The following is a 25,450-nucleotide window of genomic DNA, read 5'->3' on the forward strand; positions in this document are numbered from 1 at the left end:
AAAATTAAAATAAAAAAGAAAATGCATTCCATGCAAATGTTCTTTACATTTACATGCTTTTTCCCCCCACTGCTAAAAATAATAAAAGTCATCATCCTATGAACGGCTGCCGTTTAGTAGCAACCCACAATGCTCTAGAACCCATGCCAGACATTCAGTGTGCCCTGTGCTGATCATCACAGCTACCTGGCTGGAGAGATGTTTTCCTCCCGAGAGGTAAGGCTCAGCCAAGAATTAGCAACTCCACAACTCTCAAGAAGCAGACTGTGACTCAAACCCAGGAAGGTTTTACTCCACAGCCAATGACCCAGCGTGGTCTCCACCGTAGTAAAACTCACAAGTCTGAGAAAATTTAAGATTTTTTTGTCATCCCTTTAGATTGTTCTTTGAACAATATCCTATCCTTCAAATGCCTAAACTCAGACAGCTCATAAAAGATTGCTGGAAGTTACTCTTTAATTCTTGCCTTATAGCTAATTCCACAAAGGCATTTTTGCCCTGTGTAGTTCTGTCCATTTCCCAGTCCCACGTCGTAGGGGAAAAAACACTTTGGGCTTCTGATGTATCTCCAAGCTCGATTTCTGTCTCTCTGCATGACTTTGATCAGTTCAGACATTTGTCAGAGTTCATACACACCCTCCTTTGTAGACTGTCACAGGGCATGCAAGCATGATGCTTAGAGTCAACAAGAAGAGCCTGTGTGTTCTCTGAAACTTTTCATCCCTCCTCAGCTTTGTCTGTGCATGTGTGTGTGTGCATGCGTGCGTGTGTGCGTGCGTGTGTGTGTGTGTGTGTGTGTGTAAAGAAGGATATTAAGACTTTGGAGAAGGCGGGTGGGGAGGAGAGATTCTGAGAGAGGAAGAAAGAAAAAAGAGGGAATGGAAAGAGAGAGGGAGAGTCAAGGGGAGAGGAGGGGGGAGCAGCTGCTTTGTAGCTGCTAAGATTGCAGACAGAAATAGCACACAACCACCGTGAGCCGATGCGACTCAGAAGCCAGGATCAAATTGTATTCACTTTCATTAATCAGTTTCTCTGAGGGAAGGAAATGACATCTGGTCCTGTCTTCCTCTACATCTTGATTTTTGGAAAATACTGTAAGTATGCTCAGCATTTAATTTTGTCTACCTTAGGATTTTATGAAATAATCAAAAGTACAAATGTTTATTACTGACATGAATGCTTTTAAGGTGCAACTGCTTTTTCTGATAAAACTGTTATCTCACTTCAGAATGATTCCTCTGAATACATTTCTGGTATTTATATTAAAAACTAGAATACTAACATGCCATGTAAACCTATGCTTCGTAACAACCAATTGGTTTGATATTAACAATTGTTTTATAAGCCATGGTATATTTCAAGAGGAGTGGTCCTTAAAGAGATTGTGTTCAAGGAATGGGCCCATTGACACATCCTGGGGAGGTCTGTACATTTGCTCCCGGCTCCTGTGTGTTTATAACGCTTCATTATCCTAGCCCTTTGTGATTTGTATCATAGGTACGCCTCCTTAGGGAAAGATGCATTCAGAAAACTCCTTTTTTTATTTTTAGCACGGTTTCTCACTATTCCTTGAAAGAAAAACCAGGGAAAGCAGAAAGCGATGAAAACCACAGACACATGAGGAGCCCAAATGGACATTTTACTTTGGCTATCATGACAGCTTTTGCTTCCTCTCCGTATACATGTTTTATTTTCAGAAAATCTGCTTTTTAATCAAAGGAAAGAGTTTGTTCTTCATTAAACCTTATTGATAGTTTATTAGGTAAATAGAAATAAAATGTTTCTTAGGTAATACATGATGAGGAAAGTCAAAGCAAATCAAGAAAGAAAACTTTCTGGGTCCCTTTCATACCTTGTGATGCTGGGAATTATTAAGCTGTAACAAATTTAGAATTCATAGGCATGTTTCCATTTCTCTGTCTCTTAAAAGTTTGCAGAAGTTTATTTACACTAAAACATTCTATTGAAGAATACCTCAAAGTAAATTTCAGTCCTAACTCTCTCAATGCTGATGGCATGCACTGCACCAAAGTGATTTTTTTCCTTTATCTCCAGTCTTCCTGACCTCTTAGCACACCTCACTTTGTCAGTCGAAGATGTGGGGTTGCATGTAACCAAGGAAATGACTCCAAATCCTTTGGAAACATTCTAGTTCCTAGCTTTCTCCGTCTCTGATCTTATTGCTGACATTCCCATTTTTTAACTAGAGGATGAAAAGTCAAAGTGCACACCATCACCAAAAACTGAATGTTTCTAATATAATCCAAGTGTTTTGACTTTTGCAGCCAACACCCTCATAAATCCATAACATATTTTTCTATCTCCTCTCCCATTTCAATAAAATGAGCAGATTGAATAAGCCAAAGGAATACTTCCAAATAGGCATTCTAGGATGAGGGATTCAAGGGAATGTAAAAGGTATTCAGGGCAGGTAGAGAAGCAATTTGGCTAATGTGTTAACCAGTCATTTGGTAAAAACGTTCTATGTTTAGTAAAAAAGTTCTATGTTCTCTTTTGTCAATAAAAAATTATCTTCATGAGCAAAAAATAGGTAATAGTGATGAAGATGATAATCTTCAAACCCTCCAACTTTTTAAATTTATCTTTGGACCTTTAAAAAATGTTGATAATGCATTGTCAACCTCCTCCCTCCATGCCTTCCAGAAGCAGAATTGGGCAAGCAAGACTCCTGGCTACATGCTGTCAACAGGGTGGGTGGGCTGGAGGTGCATTTGACAGGGGCCCCCAACCCAGCAACCCACACCCATGACTCACCAGTTAGTTTATCCCATCATCAAGCCCCACCAATGAGAGGATTTCCTGGGCATATAGCAGAAGAAAACCACATAATGACAGCGTCTTAAATCTCCGTAACTAACCCCATGGTTGTTGTTAGTGGTTTGTTTGTTAACCCACTCTCCCGTTGCCTTGAAAGGACAGTGTGCTATCATGGAAGATTGAAGGGGCTTGACAGCACTGCCCTGTACTAGCTCTATACTTTTCCACAATAACTTACCCTCTGAGCCTTAGTTTGTAAAATGGCAATAAAGTCTTTTACCCTATCTACCTCCCAGAGCCCTTGTGTCCGGTTCTTTATTACATTAAGTGACCTCCTTGGATCTTCAGAACAACTCTATTAGGTAGATACAATTAAGCACATGAGGAAGGAAAGACCAAGGACATTCAGTACCTTGTCACAAGACTCAAGCTAATAAATGCCACGATTTGAATGTTTTCGTAGTCTATGCTCTTTCTCCCAGACCGTGAACATTCTCAGTAGAGATAATGTATACCACAGGGCTTTGAAAATGGAAAGCCCTTTATAGACCTAAGCAATTATCAGTCAGCCTTTTAACCAAAAATATTTATCGAATGCCAGTTACTTTAATAAGCAATAAGACTAAAGGGTGTCTACAGCATGGTCCCCGCTCTGAAGGGTTAGAGTGGAGGAGAGAGAAAGTTATCTAGGGTCACCAAACTGTGAGACAAGGGCAAAAACCTAGGGGTGCACAGAGAGGGGTGACATTAAGATTCAGAAAAGATTTCCTTTCAGCTTTGAGAATTTTTTATTCTTAAAAAATTCCTCCATCTGTTGTCTAATTAGCTGTATTGTGCCAATGTTAATTTCTGAGTTTTGATAATGTACTCCAGTACGATAAGATGGTTCCATTAGGGAAAGCTGGGTGAAGGGTATATGGGACCTCTTGTACTATTTCTGCCACTTCTTGTGGGTCTAAACTAGCGCAAAATTAAAAGTTATAGAACAATCCCCTGGAAGAATTGTATCCTAAGTCTTTATCAGCACATGCTTTACTCATTACTTAAATGGTATCATCAAGCAAAAAACAATCATTTTACTTAACACTTTGTTTAGGCAGGTAATAAGTAAGGAAATAGGACATAGAAGGGCCCAGATATGAACTTGATCTATTATAGTATTTTGCCAAGGCCCAACCCATCTGGGTAGGTCCTCACTTTTGGATTCCAAGTGGCTACTTACAAGACCACCTGGTCTTTGCCTTGAGTCCCAGTACTGGCATATCTTATAGCAACTGTCTTCTCTAACCACGAGGAAGAAGACAGGAAGAGCCTTTCCTGAACTAACCGTCAGTACACAAAAACCAGACCTTTAGTACATCAAACAGGAGAATACTGGCATATTTACCCACCTCCAAAAGATGGAAGAAAAAACTTTCCAATATGCAGACTACAGAGTATATAACAGTTCACCTGACATTTTTTAAGGTTGCTAACAATTTTATATTGTTCTTACTATGAATTTGGAATCACATCTTTACGTTTCAAACAGAAAATTAACAAGTCTGTGCAAATGCAGCACCATCATCTGTATAAAGATAAACAAATTATTACATTTGTGAACTAAATCGTTTTGCAAGCTTAATTTCACGCATTAGGACAAACCTATTAAACTGAAATGCCTGGAGTTGGGTATTCTAGTTAGGCTTATTTTTTGTCTGAAAAAATAAGCATTTTTTATTATATAATTTTTAGGTGTACAACATTATAATTCAACATCTGTGTACACTACAGAGTGGTCACCACCCCACATCTAGTTACCATCCATCACCATACAGCTGACGCCCTTCACCCATTTCACCCACCCGCCCCCAACCCCCCTTCCCTCTGGCAACCACTCATCTAATCTCTGTATCTATGAGTTTGTTGTTGTTTTTTTTTTTTGCGGTACGCGGGCCTCTCACTGCTGTGGCCTCTCCCGTTGCGGAGCACAGGCTCCGGACGTGCAGGCTCAGCGGCCATGGCTCACGGGCCCAGCCGCTCCGCGGCATGAGGGATCTTCCCGGACCGGGGCATGAACCCGCGTCCCCTGCATCGGCAGGCGGACTCCCAACCACTGTGCCACCAGGGAAGCCTATGAGTTTGTTTTTGTTTTACTTCATCTGTTTGTTTGTTTTTTCAATTCCACATTTGAACGAAATCATACAGTATTTGGCTTTCTCCATCTGCCTTACTTCACTTAGTGTGATGCCCTCCACATCCATCCATGCTGTAAATGTAATCCATGGCAGGACTGCATTCTCTTTTTACGGCCGCGTAGTATCCATTGTGGATGTCTGCCCCATCTTCTTTATGCATTCATACATTAATGAACAAAATCTGCACAGACCGGTTACTAGTAAGGGGATTGAAACAGTAATCAAAAATCTCCCAACAGGGCTTCCCTGGTGGCGCAGTGGTTGGAAGTCTGCCTGCCGATGCGGAGGACGCGTGTTCGTGCCCCGGTCCGGGGGGATACCACATGCCGCGGAGCGGCTGTGCCCCTGGGCCATGGACGCTGGGCCTGCGCGTCCGGAGCCTGTGCTCCGCGGCGGGAGAGGCCACGACAGTGGGAGGCCCGCGTACCGCAAAAAAAAAAAAAAAAAAAAAAAAAATCTCCCAACAAACAAACTGTACAAATTTGTACCACTTTAGTGTCAAGTTCTAGGACTGTGGTTATGGATGTGGTGGTCATTATATCTCCCATTTATCGAGACCTTTCCATGGACCACAAACTGTGCTAAAATGCTTTACAAACATGATCTGACTTTATCCCTGTAACAACCTTAAGGGATATTCTCACTTTACAAAATAGGAAACAGAAAATGAGAAATATTAAGTCACAAGCCTGGCATCACCCCTTAGTAAGTGTTGCAAAAGAGTGTTCAATCCAAGTCTGTGTCCTTGAATGGCCTACGCTAGTAAAACATGATTAAGTGCTAATGCTTTCTAAAGCTACAATATCTTAGAATTAAAACGGACCTGAACAGATCCCCTCATCTAGCCCACTGGCCTTTAATGAAGCACGTTAGATATTTTTCCATTTTGGAGATTAAGCAATAGAGAAATATTGATGAGCCCAAAGTCACAGAACTGGTAAATCCAAACTTAAACAAAGTTTCTACTAGAGCAGGCTGTCCTCACCCCAGGGAAGTTTGATAAATCCATGCTCCATATTTATGCATGTCCTCCTATGGGCCAGTACCATCTGCTTTACATACATTTCTCATCGTGCACTGGGGATTGATGAATGAGGATAGATGTGTAAATAATGCGAATGAATAGAAAATTAGACTCAACTGTACTGGTTCCAGGATTTTGCCTGGAAAGCACTTTTGCTTACAGCCCATGGCACAGAGCTTTACCCACAGGAAGTACCAGTACATAGTGACTTCATTCTCATCTTAGCTCACTTCTCCCGCCCCCTGGATATTCCCCCCCCCCCCCGTGTGTCCACAGTCGCAGCAGCCCTATTTCCTGTCTCACGCGCAGTGGCCCAACACTCTCTCCTCTTCTCAGCTCTGCATCCCCACCCATCACCCTGGTCGGAATAACTAGGCTCCATCACTGAAACCAAAAGCTGTTTCCTTCTTTGGAAATAAACAGGGGCAAGTTGTGAGTATTTCAAATTCAGTTTTTATTCTCTATCACAGCAAAGGTAAATGTTGAGTGGAAAAAAAGGACAGTATTAAGTGGGATCTCTGGTTATTTGTGTTAGGAATTGACATTTTCCTGTAAAATAGTTGTAGTTTATATAATAATTTGGAGATTTGATTTTCTGTTAAATAGATTTGTTTTATAATTATTTCAATATTACCTGAATTAACTAGAGCCACCTTATTTCTTACGCCTTCTATAATAATGAATATGTCTTTTTAAAATATTCAGTGCTCCCCAAAAATGTGAAGATTATTTTGGGGGAGGAGGACCCTCGGCTTTTTCACTGGCTGTTCCAGGCCACACGGAGCCCCGGACTCTGGTCACTCTGCCAGCTCCTCTGTCCCCCTCTCCCTCCCTATCCTTCCTCCTCAACCTGCCCCCTACCCACATTGCCCCAGGAGCTCAAGTTCTCATTCTATAGTGAAGAAAAACACAGACCTCTCTCCTTAGCCCCTGTCTCTAAACCCAAAATCCAGGCCCACCTTTAGTCAAGGTGCCCACATGATTTACTACGAAAAGGGACAGCAGATAATCTGATACATTCTCTAATAGTAAGGTTCACTCCTTTTAGAAGGCAGTTGAGATTTTAAATCATCCTTTTTGTTTTTTGGTAGAGGGTTGAGTGTCTGCTTGAAGGTCACACAACTGCGTGCTCGAATCCACTGAAAAACAATTTCGCTGCACTATTTTCCCCTAACAGTCTTTTCTCTTGATTCTTACCTAATTCATTTAAAGAAACATTATATGAAGTCTCTTTTTCCGTCTCCAGCAGTCTGAGTCCTCAGTGAATCGCAACTTGATGAAACAGTTTCCTCTTATGTCTGTCAAGTACTTTTTAAATTTAAGTTTTATAAAATTAGACGTTTCTGAGTTCAAAGGAAATGTAAAGCTCACAGCGCACAACACCCTCACTTTTCATGTAGGAAGAAATTGAGGCCAGATACCTGTGCTCCCTTTTCTTTTCAGCTTTATTATCCTTTACTCACTTTTAAAAGTGGGTCTCCAGTTTCATATGTAGGACAAGACGGACAGGATAGGCAAGAAAAATCAGAAGGGTAAAACATCACCTTTAAATAGAAAGAACCTAGATTGGGGTTATTAAACCCGGGATTATTACATTTATTACCCACCAAAATCCTAGCCTCAAAAATTAAGATTTCGCAATACACTGACCTTGTGTCATCATGTTTCACACACCCTGCCTGGCAGATAAACATTTTCTTAACCAAGGATAGACTGGGCAGAGGAGAGAAGGGTCCTGCTGACACCTTCCCAAGTCCATGCTTGCACTCAGGTCCAAGTTTAAGGAAAGGGGCTTCTCAAATTGTCGGAGTAAATTCAGAGCCCATGGATGTTTCCACTCTCTGGATCCCTCGCTCCCATGCTGCTCCCCAGACAACTAGCTTGTCTTTAAAGTAGAGCGTTTTCATCACATGCCATGCGGATGAATGAATGGGGCCCCTGGGGTGTCCCGCTAAAGTGAAAGAGGCCTTGGGCGTGTGCTGCTGGGATGAGACTGAGATTGCCATGCAGGGGTCCAGGAGAAAACTGTCTACGTCCCGGGACTAGTTGGTAGACGATCAGAATCTCACTGCTTCTCGTTTCAAGACAGGTGCTTTATTTTCTCTATCTTACCCTCCAATAGTTTGGGCACCAAACACCTATGTGCTTAACCCCTCCCATAACTCCTTCCTCCCTTCCACCCCCCAAATCATCGCGTCTTCTGTCTCTGCGTCTACGCCGAGGCTGGTACCAGAGAGACGGGGTGCAGGTGAGACTCTGCTCCTATGAATAGAGGCCCCTACATTGGCTTCCCTCCGTTGCCTCACCGCAGCACAGACAACATTTCCTGAGATGGGCTCACGCGTTTTCCAATATCGTGGGGCTTGAAGGGACGCTGACACAAGCCGTGCAAGGCATCTTCGCTGCTGCGTGATGCTCCCCAAAGGTATTCACATTTCACTCTTCAGTAGCAAGTAAACCCGACGCTGGTAGTAAACTCTCGGCTACCAAGCCAGTCCGCCGTCCTACTTTTCATGTGGGGTGAGACTGTCTTTGCATTTTGGCTCCAGGCATGGAGAGATAAAGTGGAAGGTAAGCAAGTCTCCTCGGGCACTCTCCCACTTCCTTCAAGTTTTGGTCCTGCTCTGTGCTCACTTTCCCCTCCTTTAAATCCCCATAGAATCCCAGCAGCATCTCCCCTCCTGGCCCCTGAGTGGCCCAGATATTGATTCCCAGATCTGATCAACCAGTTCTTCCTTCTCCCCTTTTTTATCTGAACCGTCCTCTCTATTCCTTAGGCTCACCACCCCTCCTGACAAAATCCACACGAAAGAATCTCTTGGCTCCAAATTTTGCACAGAATTCTTATTTCTACCCACCTCTTCTCCCTAAGATGCCCTCCTCACGAATTCGCACTTTCACAGAGGACAGTTGCCTATTAAACACACAACATGCACATTATACCCCATCCTCCCACCGCATTTTGCAGTTAGTTACCGGGATTCATGGACATTTTTGGCTAATTTTGCAGTATTTAGCGAGATGGTTCCAATACCTGATCCTTGCAGTGTTAAGGAAGTTACGACCCTGCAAATTTCTGTAGTTGCGGCCATTTCAACAGATACATCTTTCTTTACAGATTTCAGATTAAAATGTTACAGACCAAGATACGCAAATGGACATGAACTGACACATTCTGAACAAAATTTATAAATGTGTGTACCTGGATCTACTGGGAGAAATCAGAGAAGCTGAGAAAGGCTTTTTTGGAAGCCTTCACGCAGGACACATACTGCAAGTATAAATTAGTGAAATAACTGATTAAGTTCTGAGGTGTGTCGGGCGCTGAGGACACCAATCACGCCACCATCGAGTTCACTCACAAAGCCTCTGATCCTCATCTTTCTTGTTCAGCCTTTTCTCTCATCCTCTGCTGCTCACCCCAGCCTTTTGATATTTTAATAGGCTTTTCCCAGAGCAGGCTGGAAATGTTTGACTGATTTTTAATGGTCTAGAAGATTTGCCATTTTGACTTTCTTAGCTGTGGCCGATTTGTTGGAAATTGCAAAACTGCCTCATGCTTTATAAATGTTTCTGCGTTCTCACACATTTCAAACTTAGACGAGAAGACGTCAGCAGTCAGGCTGTCTGTTAGCTTCTCCTGACCTCCACTTAACCCCCCTCTTTGTGTTAAGATCGGGAGAGGTGGCTGGTTTGGCTACATTAAATATAGATTTTTATTTCTGCCCTTCTGGTTGCAGTCCCTACCCCTGATCTTCTGAGCTCACAGCACAACAATTTGTGCTCCCTGGAAAAAGGGATAGTTTTTGTTTGTTGAAGTTCAGCAACTTTTCTCAGCAACTGAGCAATTGTCCCCAGTGTTGACCTGAAATAATGTGGCAACTCATTTTTTCATCAAATTCAGTATAATCAGAAAAAAAAAAAAACCCTGTACAAATCCTTTTGTAGTGCTGCTGGCTCTTAGGCATCTTTTTTCAAAGTTTCTAAGCTAGTTTATGTAGCTTCCATATAATCTCATGATCCGTTTCAGTCATTACCTCCGAAGTTCCTTAGTTCAGAATCTAAGACAGATATAATGTATATCTTACTAGATAGACATGCATAAACACGAGCTAGAATTATTAAATTAAAATGAGAACAGATAGGTCAAGGCCAAGCATGTTACTATTACTGTATCCCCTCAACAGTTTGCCTGTGGAATAGTCATCATGAATGCCTGAATAGACAAATGGAGGATGAATGTAGGACTGATCAAGAATGGAATTTAACAAGGTGCATGTTACAGAGCAAAGAAAGAATGATGCCACGTGGTACGGAATAAAAATCGTGTTTGCAGACAGAAAGCGAACCCTCAGAGATGAAACCACCCAGCTGGCCGTGATGTAGACAGGGGAAGGAACAAGACAAGGTGTATGTGTTGGCGATGACGTTAGTGTAACCCTTTAAAGCCATTATATGTGGTACGGGCCTGGAGTGGGCTCGTAGGTAAAGACACTCATCTAGAACAACTCCTCTTTAACTCCTCTGAAAGGAGTTAAAGAAAGCCCCTTACACGTGATCTCCTAAAAGGAGTCTTATCAAATCCCATGGTCTCCCTTCTTGTCCATCTGTCTTCTATGCCCAGGAGACTTTGCCTCTTTATACCCCGATTTCTGTCCAATCCAAGGCCGCCTGGACCCCCATCTTCCTCTCATTTCCCCATCACTCAGCCTCCACTCCTGCTACACTCCCAACACTACACACTTCTCTGCTGTTCTTGGGCACAAAGTTTCCTTTCTATTCTGACTCATTTTTCAGGAGAAAACATTCTTTGCCCTTTTTTTCCCTCAGAACGCCCTTGGTAGAGGAGGAGTTCACAGAGGAAGGTCAAAAGGCAATGCCAGCATTCTCTGTCATGAAGTTTGAGGGTGGTGGGAAATGTTATAAACTATCACACACACACACACTCCAACAGTTTTGTTCCATCTTTAGTATTAAGTATACCCAAACCAGATATCGTATATAATATCAAATTTCCATACTTTTAGGCCACAAATCTCATGTTAAGAGATCAACTGAGGCAAATTAAAATTTTTAATAGTTTATGTGAGCAAAATGGATTTGAATTGAACAGCACCAAACTGGAAAGGGAAGTGGGAGACATACAGAGAAAGTTGCAGAGACCAAGTGAGGAAATCGTTGCTTGGCTACTGCTTAGAAGTTAGTCAGCTGTTTCTGATCGGTTGTCCCAGCTCTTTGGTTTCATGACCTTGAGGGCTTTATGGGCTTAGGTTTTCGTTTGCTTACCTCTGCTGCCATGGCTTGAGGGCCACCTCCATTTAAGGGGCTCCTTGTTTACTTAATTCAACAGTCAGATGTGCAGAAAATGCAATTTTATGTTGCTGTGACTCAACTCAGAGCTCGTGACTCCTGCATAAAATAGCAGGCCGATAAACTTGCTAATTCGAAATAGCTTGGTTTAAAAATCAGGCATGTTTTTAAAAAATACAATCTTAATCACTTAAGAATTGTCTATCTGCTCCACACTTTTCCAATTCTGCCCAAAAGCTTTTAGGTTCGAGGGCAGCTTCGGAAACATCCACGTGAGGGGGCAGGTAGAGAGATGAATTATCTACGTAACTTTGCCAGCTTCTCGTGAGATGTAACTTGTTCCTCTGGGCGTGGGCATCGGCACCTACCCAAGCATGTAAACACTTCCACCTTCTCCGGCTACCCGGCCAGATAACCCACGTTTCCCACCCAAGCGAGAGGCTGCTTCACACGGACTGTCTGCTCCTACCCAGCCTTCTCAGGAGAGCCTAGGAAACCTCAAGGGTCCTTCCTCCTGTGTCGGGAAGCAAGGGAGATGTGGGGCTGACTCAGACCCACAGCCACCCGGGCCCTGGTGCCATGCAGAGCACGTGGCTTCTGCCAGAGTCATGCCCTTTCCTTGGGCTGCACGTTAGAATCTAAGATTCTAACCACCTCTGCTTGGGCAGCCCCACTCTCTAATGATCCCCACCTCCTCCTTCCCCTAAGGAGCTCTAAATTCCAAGGGGACAGGAGGTTGTCACACGCAGCCATCACCAAGTTCAGGGAAGCAAGCTTGACCTTCCCTACAGGCTGTGGAAAGGCTCAATGCTCTGTGTCCTTCAGTATTTGGTGTTGACAGTCAAGCCAAGATGCTCAAATTCAAAAAAGCATACCAAGTTTCAAAAATATTCTCTTTCTCAAGCATCTGGCTTTTGCCATTGGCTATTTTTGGCAGATGATTCTTCTACAAAGGTTCTTCTGAGCTCTACACTCCCTGAGCAATCAAGTACAGTCCACCTGCCTCCTATGAGTGGGGAGGGGTTAAAAAAAATAAAGGAATAACCAAGAAGGAAGTATATTTGGATACATCCTAAAAGCATGGAGCATTTGACAAGTAGGAATTATAAACACAAAGCCACAGACTTTTGACATAATAATTACAACGACATACATTAGTAAAATATGAACTCTTTGAGAATACACAAGATATATAATATGAAATATTTAGCTGTATTTCCAACCGTGTTACGTGGACACTAATGAAGAACATGTTTACTCCCACTTTTAAGAAATTTCTAAGGAAAAATCAGAATTGGCAAAACTTTCATAATGGTAGTAAGTATGGTTATTCACTTTATCAGAGGGGTATCTTTGTTTGGTAGGTTTTTCTTAATCACCCAAAAAAGTGCCCACCCTATTCGGATTCTGACTCAAAATCCTATGCTCCTTCTGTGCTATTTCCTCCCACTTTCCATTCTGTTGCCCAGACTGGTTCCTCTTATTTCACTTACACCTACCTTTTGTGTGATTTTTGCTTTCAATCTCTTTTCCCCGCATTTTACCTAGTGCTTTCTTCTCCTGTTGATCTAACCTACATTAATTACAGTACTATAGACGAAAACACCAAAATATAGAAATGTCATTCAAATTGTGAAAAATTGTTTATTAACTTTCTTCCACAAATCCTTTCTGACGGAATGTCTTAAACAACAGAGTTTGTGATAAATAAGAGGAACAAAGAGTAGTCTGTCATGATGCTCCCATCCTACCTTGAAGCTGTACCATCACAAACACACGTCTCCAAAGAGCTCCCAGGAAGCTAAACTGCTTTTAAATTCATCCTGGGGAAACTGTTGCAAGTTTTTAATATGACTGATAATGTGATTAGATACAAGAAATGTGCTAGGCCAAAGCTGCCATAGTCCAATGATTAACATGAATTATTTATGCTATCTTACTGCTACAGTTGTGAGTCAGTTACCGTATTGACGTTCTGATTAAATGATAACACTTGAAAGTGTTGTCTAATTAAATCCTCCCATGAACCATGAAGGGCGATGGTTCCTCCCCTCACCAGAGGAGGGACTCAGTCTCAAAGAGACTTGGGAATTTGCCAAGATCACAGGCTCCCAAGTGCTTAATGCAGGACGTGAACTCACGTTTATCTGAGTTCTTTCCACTCGCCATACTAACACCAAAATCATGGTGCAGAGTTATGAATATTATCTCTCATTTTACGGGACAGATGAACAAACTGACCAAGCAAGTTGAACTCAATTCAGACCTGCCACTTACTGCTTCCGGGGGAAGAGGTGGAGGCAGGGCAGGCACAGGTGGAGCATGGGCGGGGCCAGACCTGGGAAAACTAAGAGGAGTTGGGTGGAGTCATTAAGAGTAGGGCTCAGGACAGGCTGGGAGGTGCAGTTGGAGGAGCTCCCTGGAAAGACCAGGAAGACTTTGTGAGCCATGCTCAAGAATGACTTCAGACTTAGTGCATAAGCAGTTGGAAGGGAGGTTTTGCACAGAATGATAGAGTTTTTTTCTTTAGGAAGTAACTCTGGCAACTTACCCAAAATAGTCTAGAATGTAAGAAACTGAAAGCAAGCCCCAAAGGAGCGTGGAGGTTGCTCTCCATCTCTAAAGAGGAAGCGGCTGCGGCCAACACAAGTTGGCTGCAGCTCTTTTTTTTTTTTTGCGGTACACGGGCCTCTCACTGTTGTGGCCTCTCCCGTTGCGGAGCACAGGCTCCAGACGCGCAGGCTCAGCGGCCATGGCTCACGGGCCCAGCCGCTCCGCGGCACGTGGGATCTTCCTGGACCGGGGCACGAACCCGCATCCCCTGCATCGGCAGGCGGACTCTCAACCACTGCGCCACCAGGGAAGCCCATGTGTTTGTATTTTTTACAGTTTTTTTCCTGTAATTAATATATAGTCTCATAGTGTTGTAGTCGGAAAAGACGCTTGACATGATTTTAATTTTCTTAAATTTACCAAGGCTTGATTTGTGACCAAGATATGATCTATCCTGGAGAATGTTCCATGAGCACTTGAGAAGAAAGTGTATTCTGTTGTTTTTGGATGGAATGTCCTATAAATATCAATTAGGTCCATCTTGTTTAATGTATCATTTAAAGCTTGTGCTTCCTCATTTATTTTCATTTTTGTTGATCTGTCCATTGGTGAAAGTGGGATGTCAAAGTCCCCTACTATGATTGTGTTACTGTCGATTTCCCCTTTTATGGCTGTTAGCCTGTGCCGTATGTACTGAGGTGCTCCTATGTTGGGGGCCTAAATATTTATAATTGTTATATCTTCTTCTTGGATTGATCCCTTGATCATTATGTAGTGTCCTTCTTTGTCTCTTAATATTCTTTATTTTAAAGTCTAATTTGTCTGATACGAGAATTGCTACTCCAGCTTTCTTTTGATTTCCATTTGCATGGAATATCTTTTTCCATCCCCTCACTTTCGGTCTGTATGTGTCCCTAGGTCTGAAGTGGGTCTCTTGTAGACAGTATATATATGGGTCTTGTGTTTGTATCCATTTTGCCAGTCTGTGTCTTTTGGTTGGAGCATTTAATCCATTTATATTTAAGGTAATTATCAATATGTACATTCCTATTACCATTTTCTTAATTTGGGGGGTTTGTTATTGTAGGTCTTTTCCTTCCCTTTTGTTTCCTGCCTAGAGAAGTTCCTTTAGCATTTGTTGTAAAGCTGATTTGGTGGTGCTGAAGTCTCATAGCTTTTGCTTGTCTGTAAATGTTTTAATTTCTCCATCAAATCTGAATGAGATCCTGGCTGCATAGAGTAATCTTAGTTGTAGGCTTTTCCCTTTTGTCACTTTAAATATGTCCTCCCCCTCCCTTCTGGCTTGCAGAGTTTCTGCTGAAAGATCAGCTGTTAACCTTTTGGAGATTCTGCTGTATGTTATGTGTTTTTTTCCCTTGCTGCTTTTAATGTGTTTTCTTTGTATTTAATTTTTGATAGTTTGATTAATATATGTCTCAGTGTGTTTCTCCTTGGACTTATCCTGTATGGGACTCTCTGCACTTCCTGAACTTGATTAACTATTTCCTTTCCCATATTAGGGAAGTCTTCAACTATAATGTCATCAAATATTTTCTCAGTCCCTTTCTTTTTTTCTTTTTCTTGGAACCCTATAATTTGAATGTTGGTGCATTTAATGTTGTCCCAGAGGTCTCTGAGACTGTTCTCAATTCTCTTCATTCTTTTTTTCTTTATTCTGCTCTGTGGTAGTTATTTCCACTATTTTATCTTCCAGGTCACTTATCCATTCTTCTGCCTCAGTTATTCTGCTATTGATTCCTTCTAGAGAATTTTTAATTTCATTTATTTTGTTGTTCATCATTGTTTGCTCTTTAGTTCTTCTACGTCCTTGTTAAATGTGTCTTGTATTTTCTCCATTCTGTTTCCAAGATTTTGGATCATCTTTACTATCGTTAGTCTGAATTCTTTTTCCGGTAGACTGCCTATTTCCTCTTCATTTGTTTGGTCTGGTGGGTCTTTACATTGCTCCTTCATCTGCTGTGTATTTCTCTGTCTTCTCATTTTTCTTTACTGTGCTTGAGGTCTTCTTTTTGCAGGCTGCAGGTCGTAGTTCCCATTGCTTTTGGTGTCTGCCCCCAGTGGGTAAGGTTGGTTCAGTGGCTTGTGTAAGCTTCCTGGTGGAGGGGACTGGTGCCTGTGTTCTGGTGGATGAGGCTGAATCTTGTCTTTCTGGTCGGCAGGACCATGTCCAGTGGTGTGTTTTGAGGTGTCTGTGAACTTATTATGATTTTAGGTAGCCTCTCTGCTAATGGATGGTGTTATGTTCCTGTCTTGCTAGTTGTTTAGCATGGGGTGTCCAGCACTGGAGCTTGCTGGTCGTTGAGTGGAGCGGGGTCTTAGCATTGAGAGAGATCTCTGGGAGAACTCTCACCGATTGATATTACATGGTGCCAGGAGGTCTCTGGTGGACCAATGTCCTGAACTTGGCTCTCACCTCAGAGTCGCAGGCCTGACACCCTGCCGGAGCACCAAGACCCTGTCAGCCACACAGCACCACACTGGGTTCCGAGGGGCTCACTGGGAACAGGAAATGACGCCACCGCTTGGCCTCAGCCCCCTGAGGGATGACCTGGATGCTCCAGGGGCACCATCCAGGGCAGGGTGAGAAAAGCTCCCACACCGAGGGACGCCCCTTCCCCCAACCCCACCTCCACAGGCTTCACTCTTAATTTCAGATGGCAGCATAAACAGAAATAAAATGTCGGGCAGTTGGCAACACAAAGTACCCTTAGGTGGCTATGTTCATTAGAACTCAATCATGAATGATTTGAGAATGGGAGAGCTCTACAAAAGATTAAGTGGAGTATTTACTAGTTCCTGATAGACTTTTATAAGAAAAGAAAAGCATAAGCAACCTTTACTTGATCTCAGAGACAGTGTTAGCATTCAAGTGGACCACATGTGACTCTCAGCATCTCTGCCAATATTTGGCCCATGCTGCTTACAATTTCATAGGTTGTACAGTATAGATTTTGTTAAATATAATTTAACACAGTTGTCAGTTACAATAGAAATTACCTGGAAATCAAGACCAGTGGATAAATGGATAACCAACAGAGACCTTCTGTATAGCACAGGGAACTCTGGTGAATATTCTGTAACAACCTAAATGGGAAAAGAATCTGGAAAAGAATAGATACATGTATATGTGTAACTGCATCACTTTGCTGTACACCTGAAACTAACACAACATTGTAAATCAACTCTACTCCAATATAAAATAAAGAAGACCAGTGGACCTAAAAAGAAGGGGAATTCACATTTAATACATATGACTTCTGCGAAAGGCAGCAAGGGGCTCTTTCACCTCCATTGGTTTTGTCTAATCACACCAAAAACCCTGGGAGGGAGTTTTACTAATCCCCATGTTCTGGAAGAGGGAACTGAGAAGTGACAGGACCTACTGAGAGTCCACAAGGGCACACTGGGAACTCCCAAGACACCCTCCCTGCCCAGCAGCAGGCACACTCAGCCTGTGCTGGACATGGGGGTGCAGGTGTAGGCACCAAGCGTTGGGAACTGCTATGGTCTGCAGTTGTGGTAACTCCAAGAAAAGGCAGAATCAGCAGAACACTACTTTCAGATTTAAATGAGCCTGTTTGACTTTGCTGAATAATACGTAGCTGTAGGGAAAAGCATTCAAATTAAGCCCATGGTATATGTCATTCACAAAATAACAGCCACGTGGGAATTCTCAAAAGGAAGCAGTGGCCACTTAATCTGTAGCCTGCAGATGTGCGGTTGGCTAACAGTCCCTGCTCTGAGCTGCCCCATAATGGCATTTAGAAGCCTGCTTATTGTACATCCTCCCCAAAAGGTAATATCCCCACTATGCATCGTGAGACATTTGTGTCACGTCCAATAAAACTTTGTCCAACCCTCATAGCCTGTAAATGCCTTTGAAATTGTCCTTTGGGTTAAAGATGGAAAAAAATATCACTTGGAAAAATATTTTCAAAGATGGAAAAAAATAACACTCCAAAATTAGACTCCAAGTCATAAACACACATATGATATGGAATGACATATCTTATAAATAATATTTCTGGCATTTAAAATTCTTTGTGTCTCACACCCATAATTCTGAGAAAGCTTAAAGCACACATGCATCACACACACACACACACACACGGTGTCCAGGTAATTTCATATTTACTTAAAAACCGTGTGGGTATGTGTCCAAATACCAGGCAGATGGGAGTGAGCTAAATATTCTTCAAATAATAAAAATTCTAGGGAATTCTCTGGAAGTCCAGTGGTTAGGACTCAGCGCTTTCACTGCCATGGCCCAGGTTCAGTCCCTGGTTGGGGAACTAAGATCCTGAAAGCCACGTGTCTCAGCCAAAAAATAAAATCTAAAACCTGGAAACTTTACAAACCATTTCAGCTACAATAAGTTTAAAAGATTAAAATATGTTACCAAGCTTTTTTATTGTACTTTGAAAAATTTCAAACCTACAAAAGTAGTATAATGAATACCGATATACCTTTCCTCTGGATTCACCCATTAATATTTTCCCACATTTACTTTTTCTCTCTCACCAAACTCACACACATGCATATGTTTTCTTGCTGAATGATTTGAGAGTAAATTGCAGATATCATGACTCTTCCCACATAAGCATTTCAGCCTGGATCTCCTAAAAACTACATTCTCTTAGCCCCCATACGATGACTAAATTCAAGACATTTAACATTAATAAAATAGGACTATCTAATATAACATCCATATTCATATTTCATCAATTTTCCTAATTATGTCCTTTATGGAAAAAAATATTTTTTTCCTAATCCAGGCTCCAGCCAGGATCACATCCTCAGCTCTGTAGCTTCCTTTAATCTGGAGACAATGACGTGCGTTTTGAAGAACATGGGCCAGTTGTCTTATAGAATATTCCTCAATTTGGATTTGTCTGATGTAAACACAAGACTGTTACAAAAGTCGTCATAGAAATACACCAGAGGAAAGCTACCTGCTATGTTTGGGGTCTGATCTCTTGGTAAAGCATCTCCTCACATTTTCATTTGTTTTTCTTTAAAATTGTGACTCACGGGACTTCCTGTTTTAACCTGTCCCTTATTCTTCTAGTTGTCCTCAGACAATCTTCAGAGACTTGCATTTATCTATCATAACTTTCAAGGTCATCTCTGTAGCCTTAACCTTAACCCGCACTTCCCCTTCCCTGGTTGGCAATCATTTCCAGGGTTCCTTCACCCTCGGAGCTCTGATGTTCCCCTCCAGGTAGGGAGCCTGCATTGCTGTTTTCATCCATCCCCTCTCTATCAGTGAGAAATGCACTCTACATGCAACAAAGAGAAAAACCAATCATCAGTGGGTTAAACAAATAAGAATTTATTTTTCTCACATAAACAGTCCAGCAGAAAGTGTTTGCTGACAACAGATCAGCTGTCCAGCCATGCCATTAGGGTCCTCATCTTTTCCTGTATTTCCCAGTCCACCATCCTTTGTGCTGGTTATTATGTTCCAGGCTTATCTCCTAATTCATGGAAAGATGGCCACTGCTGCTCCAGACATCAAGTCCATGTTCAAAGCAGGATGAAAGGGAAGAGTGGCATGTAGCTCCATCTTTCCCTGTTAGCTTTCCCAGAAATTCCTTTAGAAGACTTCTGCTTCTTAGATCTCATTGGTCAGGATTTGGTCCCAGAGCCGTGCTTAATTGCCAAGGCAGCAGGAAAAATGGGAAACAAGGGTAACCTTATTGTTGAAGCCAGACATCTCCTCAGCCAGGACTGAAGGCATTGAGAGGCAAAGGGGAGATGGACAACAGGTGGGCAATATACAGATTCTCTGGCTCCTCCAACGCTATGTAGATTTACTCATTCTCTCCTGCTCAATTTTATTCTAGGTGCCTTCTCAATTTTTCTTCATTTATCTTCTCTCCCTTCTACATCCCCTTGAAAAATGAACTTTCACACAGTTTTATTATCACTTCATCTTCCTCCTAGAGTCAAATAATATTACAACCACTGGTACTGTCTCCACCTTTGACGGGTGAAGAGAGCTGAAATCCAGCAAGGTGAAGACCCTTGCCCAAATTCACCCATCAGTTGAGAGGCACACCCAAGAATAGAACATAACTCTACTATCAGCATTGTCAGATCTGCCGCTCAGAATACATGGTGCCTATGTTCCACTCCGCTCTGTTTGGACCCTCTTGCCCATAACTTGGACATTTAAATATAAAATTCTCCATGAGGCTTCATCAATCCAGTTGTTTGTTTCTGGAAACTTCTCCAAAAAGGAAAAATAATAAGAAAACCGTATTTTTCCCTTTTTACTTTTTTAATTTACTCTCTAAATATGAAGGAGGGAGAAGTGGGGTGACAGACTATTGTCTTCCTTGTAAATCATTGCTCCTCTGAACCCTGAGTCTGAATTTGTAGAGCTTCCATCTCCAATACGTCTGTCAAGTAGCAATGGGACCATGTCTATTTAGATGCATCATTCTTGTCTTTGGCCTTGTTGGGAAACATCTTGGGACACCCAGGGCAACACAACATAAAATACCTTTATGAAGCAGCCAGCATCTCATCCCTGCACTGAAAGATTTAAAAGGGGGACAGCGCACCCAGAATAGAAACAGTCAGAGAGGGAGTCAGTTTGAAGGTGTAATTGACCTTGGTCTTGAAGGGTAAGACTTAGCTGATAATAAGATATGCGGCAAAACTGTCACAAGCACAAATATGAATGGTTTTTCAGGGGTCTTATAAGCAGGTCAGTGGAGCGGGTGGGGGGACCAGTAGAGGGCAGTGGGTAAAAACACATGTTCTGAAGTCGGACAGACCTGAGTCTGAATCCCAGTTCTGCCACTTCCTAGTTCTGTGATTCCCCAAGCAAGTTACTCCTCTATGCCTTACCTTCTAAGCTGTAAGATCATGATAATATTAATAACTACTCAATGGCATTCTTACGAGGATGAAATAAAATAAGGTATGTAAAGTGCTCCGTGCTAGCGCCTCAAATATAGTAAATGCTTAAAACATGAGAAAGAAAAAACGACTGATCAGAGTGCAAAGGCCAATGTACTGGACTCTTAGGTTTAGGAAAGTAGATTGTGGCCAGTTGTGGAGGCTTTGGCTCTAAGGCTAAAGTGTAATCCAAAGGAAGCCATTAAAAGTGTACCAGCCAGACATGAGCTAATCCAGACTGGAATCACAGCTGGGAGAGGGGGAGTGGAAAGGCACTGCTGGATGGAAAGCCTGTTAAGAAGATGTACAACAGCCCTTGATTCATGGTCTTTATTTCTTGGCTGCACTACTAGTGTCATCTATGAACTGAGAAGGAATCAAATGGGATGGTTGGACAGTTGTGAAAAGAGTTGTGTCATAGTTTGAGGCCTATGCTGGAAATGTATAAATACAAAATTTAGAACTTCCAGCTATTCTGTGTGTTGGGAAGCATGTGCACTCATTCAATATATGCTCACTGGATGTTTACTATGGCAGAATACTAAACCCTAAGCAACGTTTACAATAACATCTCACCCAACTAAAGACCACTCATCCTAGAATCTCCAAAACTTTGATTCTTGAAAACCCAGGCATTAAAAAAAGAGAAAGAAGGAAATCTTGTCCTTTATCAGGCCCTCGTTCATAGCTTATCTGCTCATTTTACAAAGAGGTCTACACAGAACGTCTGAGTATCTGCATTTTTGCCATAGCAGATTTAAGTAATAAATTAGAAATGGTAATCAGAGCACTGACTCTATAGAGCAGACAGATTAATGATAGTTGAAGTGACAGCTGATAAAGAATTGTGGAGGAAAAACCATAAAAATTTGACAGGACTCCAAAAGCACAGGAGTCTGTGGTCAAAGTTATAGGACATGAGTGCCTTCAAAGCCCCTAAGGCATCAATGTGTTACCAAGTCTAAGTTCATACTGCTGGCTGCATGACAGGCCAATAAATGGAGAGACAGGGTGTTGGGACAAGGAACAGCGACTTTATTCAGAAAGCCAGCAGACAGAGAAGATGGTGGACTCATGTCCCAAAGAAACATCTTGCCCAGGGTTTGGATGCTAGTTTATCTTATAGAGCAAAGAGGGAGAGGTGAGGAGGTAAAGGGAAAATGGTGACAAGTTGTTGTAAGTCTTTCCTGGTCCAACCAGACTCTGGAGAGGAGATGTGTTAATGTCTTCCTTCCTGCAGCCATTCAGAGGTGCGCCTGGTCAGGATGTTTCCTGGGAGCTAAACACAAGTATTTTAGCTTAACACTCAGGCATGGGAGGCAGGGTTCCCAGAGATGGGCCACTGTGGACGCTTTAAGCTGTAGGCAACATCCCTTTAGTGATTAACTTGTAGCAAAAGCAATAGAACATAAAGGTTAAAGTAAAAGAAGCAGCTCCAATATGGAGTCAGGTTTGTTCTTCCCTGTTACAAACACAATAACCCAAATTCATAAAAGAAGGTTACTCTTGTGTTCAATAGATCTCCAAATCTTTAGAAGTAAAGCTACACCCAAAACTTGAATCAGAGATACCAGTATAGAATTTCTGACAAGTTTTCCTAAAAATGGGAGATAAGAAATGAGGATGTACTTGGCATGGAGGAAGAAGTGTGTTTTCTTCTGGCTTGTTTTTAAGAAGGGAGACACAAGAGCATGTTTCAGGAAAGAGGTGAAGATGGACGATGCTGAGAGAGAAGGGAGAACCGCTGGATCCGTCCTGAGCAGGAGAGAGGGATGGAGGCTGAGCTCAGGGGCGGGACTGGATTTAGACAACGTGAAGGGTTGCATGGAAGAGGTGGACCTCATGGGGGGGGGGTCCATGCGGGGATTTGTGAGGCTCCTCGGGTGGCCTCAGGAGGTGCTGGAGGCTCAAGGAGAGAAGGAAGGAAATAATCGTCTAGGAGATGGAAGAGTGCATGGGAGAGAGAACACTGCCGAGTGGCATCAAGGCCCCTCTCCCATCTCATTGGAAGGAGGCAGCAGTGTGCACAGCACAGTTGGGGACCACAAACAGACCTGTTCATGGGTCAATGCTGTGTTAAGCTCTGCAGTCAGACGGGAGAAACTGGACTAAGACAAGATCACGAAGGGATATTGAGTACCTGGATTTTGTCAGGACATTGGTGTGTTTTTCTTTTTGCTTTGTTTTGGTTTTGGTTTTTTTTCAGCTTTGTTGAGGTATAGACAATTGAATTTTTCAAGGTTTTCTGTGTATATCAATCAGAGTGCACACATGGCAAAATCTCAAATTTGAAGTCTAAAATGTTCCTTTAAATGGTAACTTCTTTTAAACATCTGTTTATGTTATTCATAGATTGATGGAACTAGTTCAAGCAGCCTGAAAATATTTTGTGGCTGATCCCCTTAATTTTGGCAGAATATCCTTAAATTTTCTATCCAATTTTTCAAAACCTCCAGAGATTCTCTTAGTAACCCAATCCATTGTTTAATGATCCTTGTAGCTAAGAAACGATTCCTTATAACTAACTTGAAAATCGTCCCTGGCATCAGAGCACAGGACAAACGGCAGCCTTTTCCCCATGTTACCTGCCAAAACAACAGCAATCACAGCCTTTCAAGAGATACAACAGCTGCACTGGTCCCCCTGCTTGGTAATGTCCATCTACTTCTAAGATCTCATGAAATCAATTAGGAGATCTCCACTAGAAAATAAACAAGCCACAGACGTAATGAACTGCCTGCCCTGCAAACGAGCGCATGTGTTCACAGGCTGCTGACACGGGATGCTTTCCCACTGGTGCTTCACCAATGCCTAATTCTGAGTTTCTCAACCTGGGCACTACTGACATTTTAGGACGATAAAACTTTTGTGGGGTGAGCTGTCCTGTGCATTGTGGGATACTTAGCAGCATCCCTGGACTCCACCTATTAGATGCCAGTAGCACACCCCCAAGTGGTGATAATAAAAGATATCTCCAGACTTTGCCAAATGTCCCTTTGGCTGCAAAATCATTCCTGACTGAGAGCCACTGGCTTGGTCCTACCTCGTTTCAAAAGGTCTAAAGAAAACCAGCTAATTACAATCAGTGTATTTTCATCTATTGCCCCAAAACCAGATTTTCATGCATTTGAATCATCTGTAAATAGCTTCAGATTATTTTTTTTTATTGAAGTATAGTTGACTTACAATGTTCCAGGAGTACAGAAAGGTGATTCAGTTATACACACACACATATACATATATATTATTTTTCAGATTCTTTGCCATTATAGGTTATTACAAGATATTGAATATAGTTCCCTGTGCTATACAGTAGGTCCTTGATGTTTATCTATTTTATATGTAGTACTGTGTATCTGTTAATCCCAAATTCCCAATTTATCCCTCTTCCAGATTATTTTTATTAAAGCATAGTCACTTAAAAAAAAAAAAGTCCAAATTTTCCCAAGGATATAAACTGAAGAGTAAGATCACCCCTTTCTCTTACCATTATTGTCTCACTTCCCAAAGACAACCACTGGCAATAGTTTCTCGTTAGTATATCAGAATTTTATAAATGATATAAATATATATCTTATACAAATAAAACCAGACTATACAGGCTGTTGTTCAACATACTTTCTGTAACTCAGTGATATGTACTGAATATCTTATTATATTAGTAGGTGTATATCTACATCACTTTCCAAGTTGTTGAACTGAATATCTATACAAGAATGCAGAGTTCTATAATTACATTATATATTTATTTAATAACCCCCTATTACTACTGGTATTTTTACTTCGTCGTTGGATATCTGAAATACCTATTGATAGTTAGCATTTAAAATAGAAACTATAAAATAAGTGGGTTAAATATAGGGAAAGTTCGCCTTTGTACATGGTTTTTCATATTTTGTTTTTGTAAATTTTGCTTCCTAACAAAGTATTTTAGCAAACTGCCTCTATACCTTTTATGCTGTGGGTAGTTACCCAAGAAAATAGGAATACTGTGTATTTTCCATAGACTATAAAAAGGATTTCAAATGCTGGTAATAAGTCATAGAATCCAATGAGACTCTTATCTTAGTGTTTGCAAAAGCCATGGCTATTCAGAAACACTACAAACAATTAAACAACACTCACCTCCTTTATTTGAACCTAAGTTAGCAGAACTGTCTCTAAGCAGTGACTGCATTGATTCCAGACTAACCATGCTGACATTTTCCATTTTAACGTTTAATGTTGTTACAGAATGAGGGTTATAATTTCACTGAGTTAGTGTTTTCCATAGAAAATGAGTTCCCTAGACACATTCGTAAGTGCTTGTGCGCTTCTGTCAAGGTCTGTCAAAAAGTAAAAGCTCAGTTTTATTCCATTAGTGATAAATCCCTAGGAACTTAGCTTCCAAGGTATGTTTATTGAAACCCTTAAGATTTTAGTTCTGATAGAGGGATTCAAGATTTGGACACAAGCCAGGTCAGATCATGTCTCCCCCCAAAAATGATAACCAGCCCCAGCATAATCACCTCACTATATGGTTAATGAGGTCAGTTTCCTCAAAACCACATTATTAAAATGCTTTACTGTACTTCCTCTTTGGCTTTGGCCCTTGAATTACTCTGGCACCCGATTAAGTCAAAGAGAAGCTATGATCACTGCAAAAAGTCTGGACCATCTTTCCCTTTTCTGTGCACTA

The 25,450-nt window shown here is 41.8% G+C and overlaps 1 protein-coding gene across 4 annotated transcripts in view; it reads left to right on the forward strand.

The window, feature by feature from the left end:
• Positions 1 to 789: 789 nt before the first annotated feature.
• RXFP1 (relaxin family peptide receptor 1) overlaps positions 790 to 25,450 on the forward strand; it is a 97,415-nt gene continuing 72,754 nt past the window's right edge. For 3 of the 4 annotated variants that reach the window (XM_029235206.1, XM_029235209.1, XM_029235208.1), the window contains exon 1: positions 790 to 1,094. In XM_029235206.1, the coding sequence (XP_029091039.1) occupies positions 1,046 to 1,094 (49 nt within the window). In that variant the 5' untranslated portion in view covers positions 790 to 1,045. The remainder of the gene's footprint in view (positions 1,095 to 25,450) is intronic. The other variant, XM_029235207.1, reaches the window with a different exon arrangement.

This window comes from Monodon monoceros, unplaced genomic scaffold, assembly GCF_005190385.1.
Source record: "Monodon monoceros isolate NGI ecotype Baffin Bay Population unplaced genomic scaffold, NGI_Narwhal_1 Super_Scaffold_20, whole genome shotgun sequence".
Lineage (NCBI taxonomy): Eukaryota > Metazoa > Chordata > Mammalia > Artiodactyla > Monodontidae > Monodon > Monodon monoceros.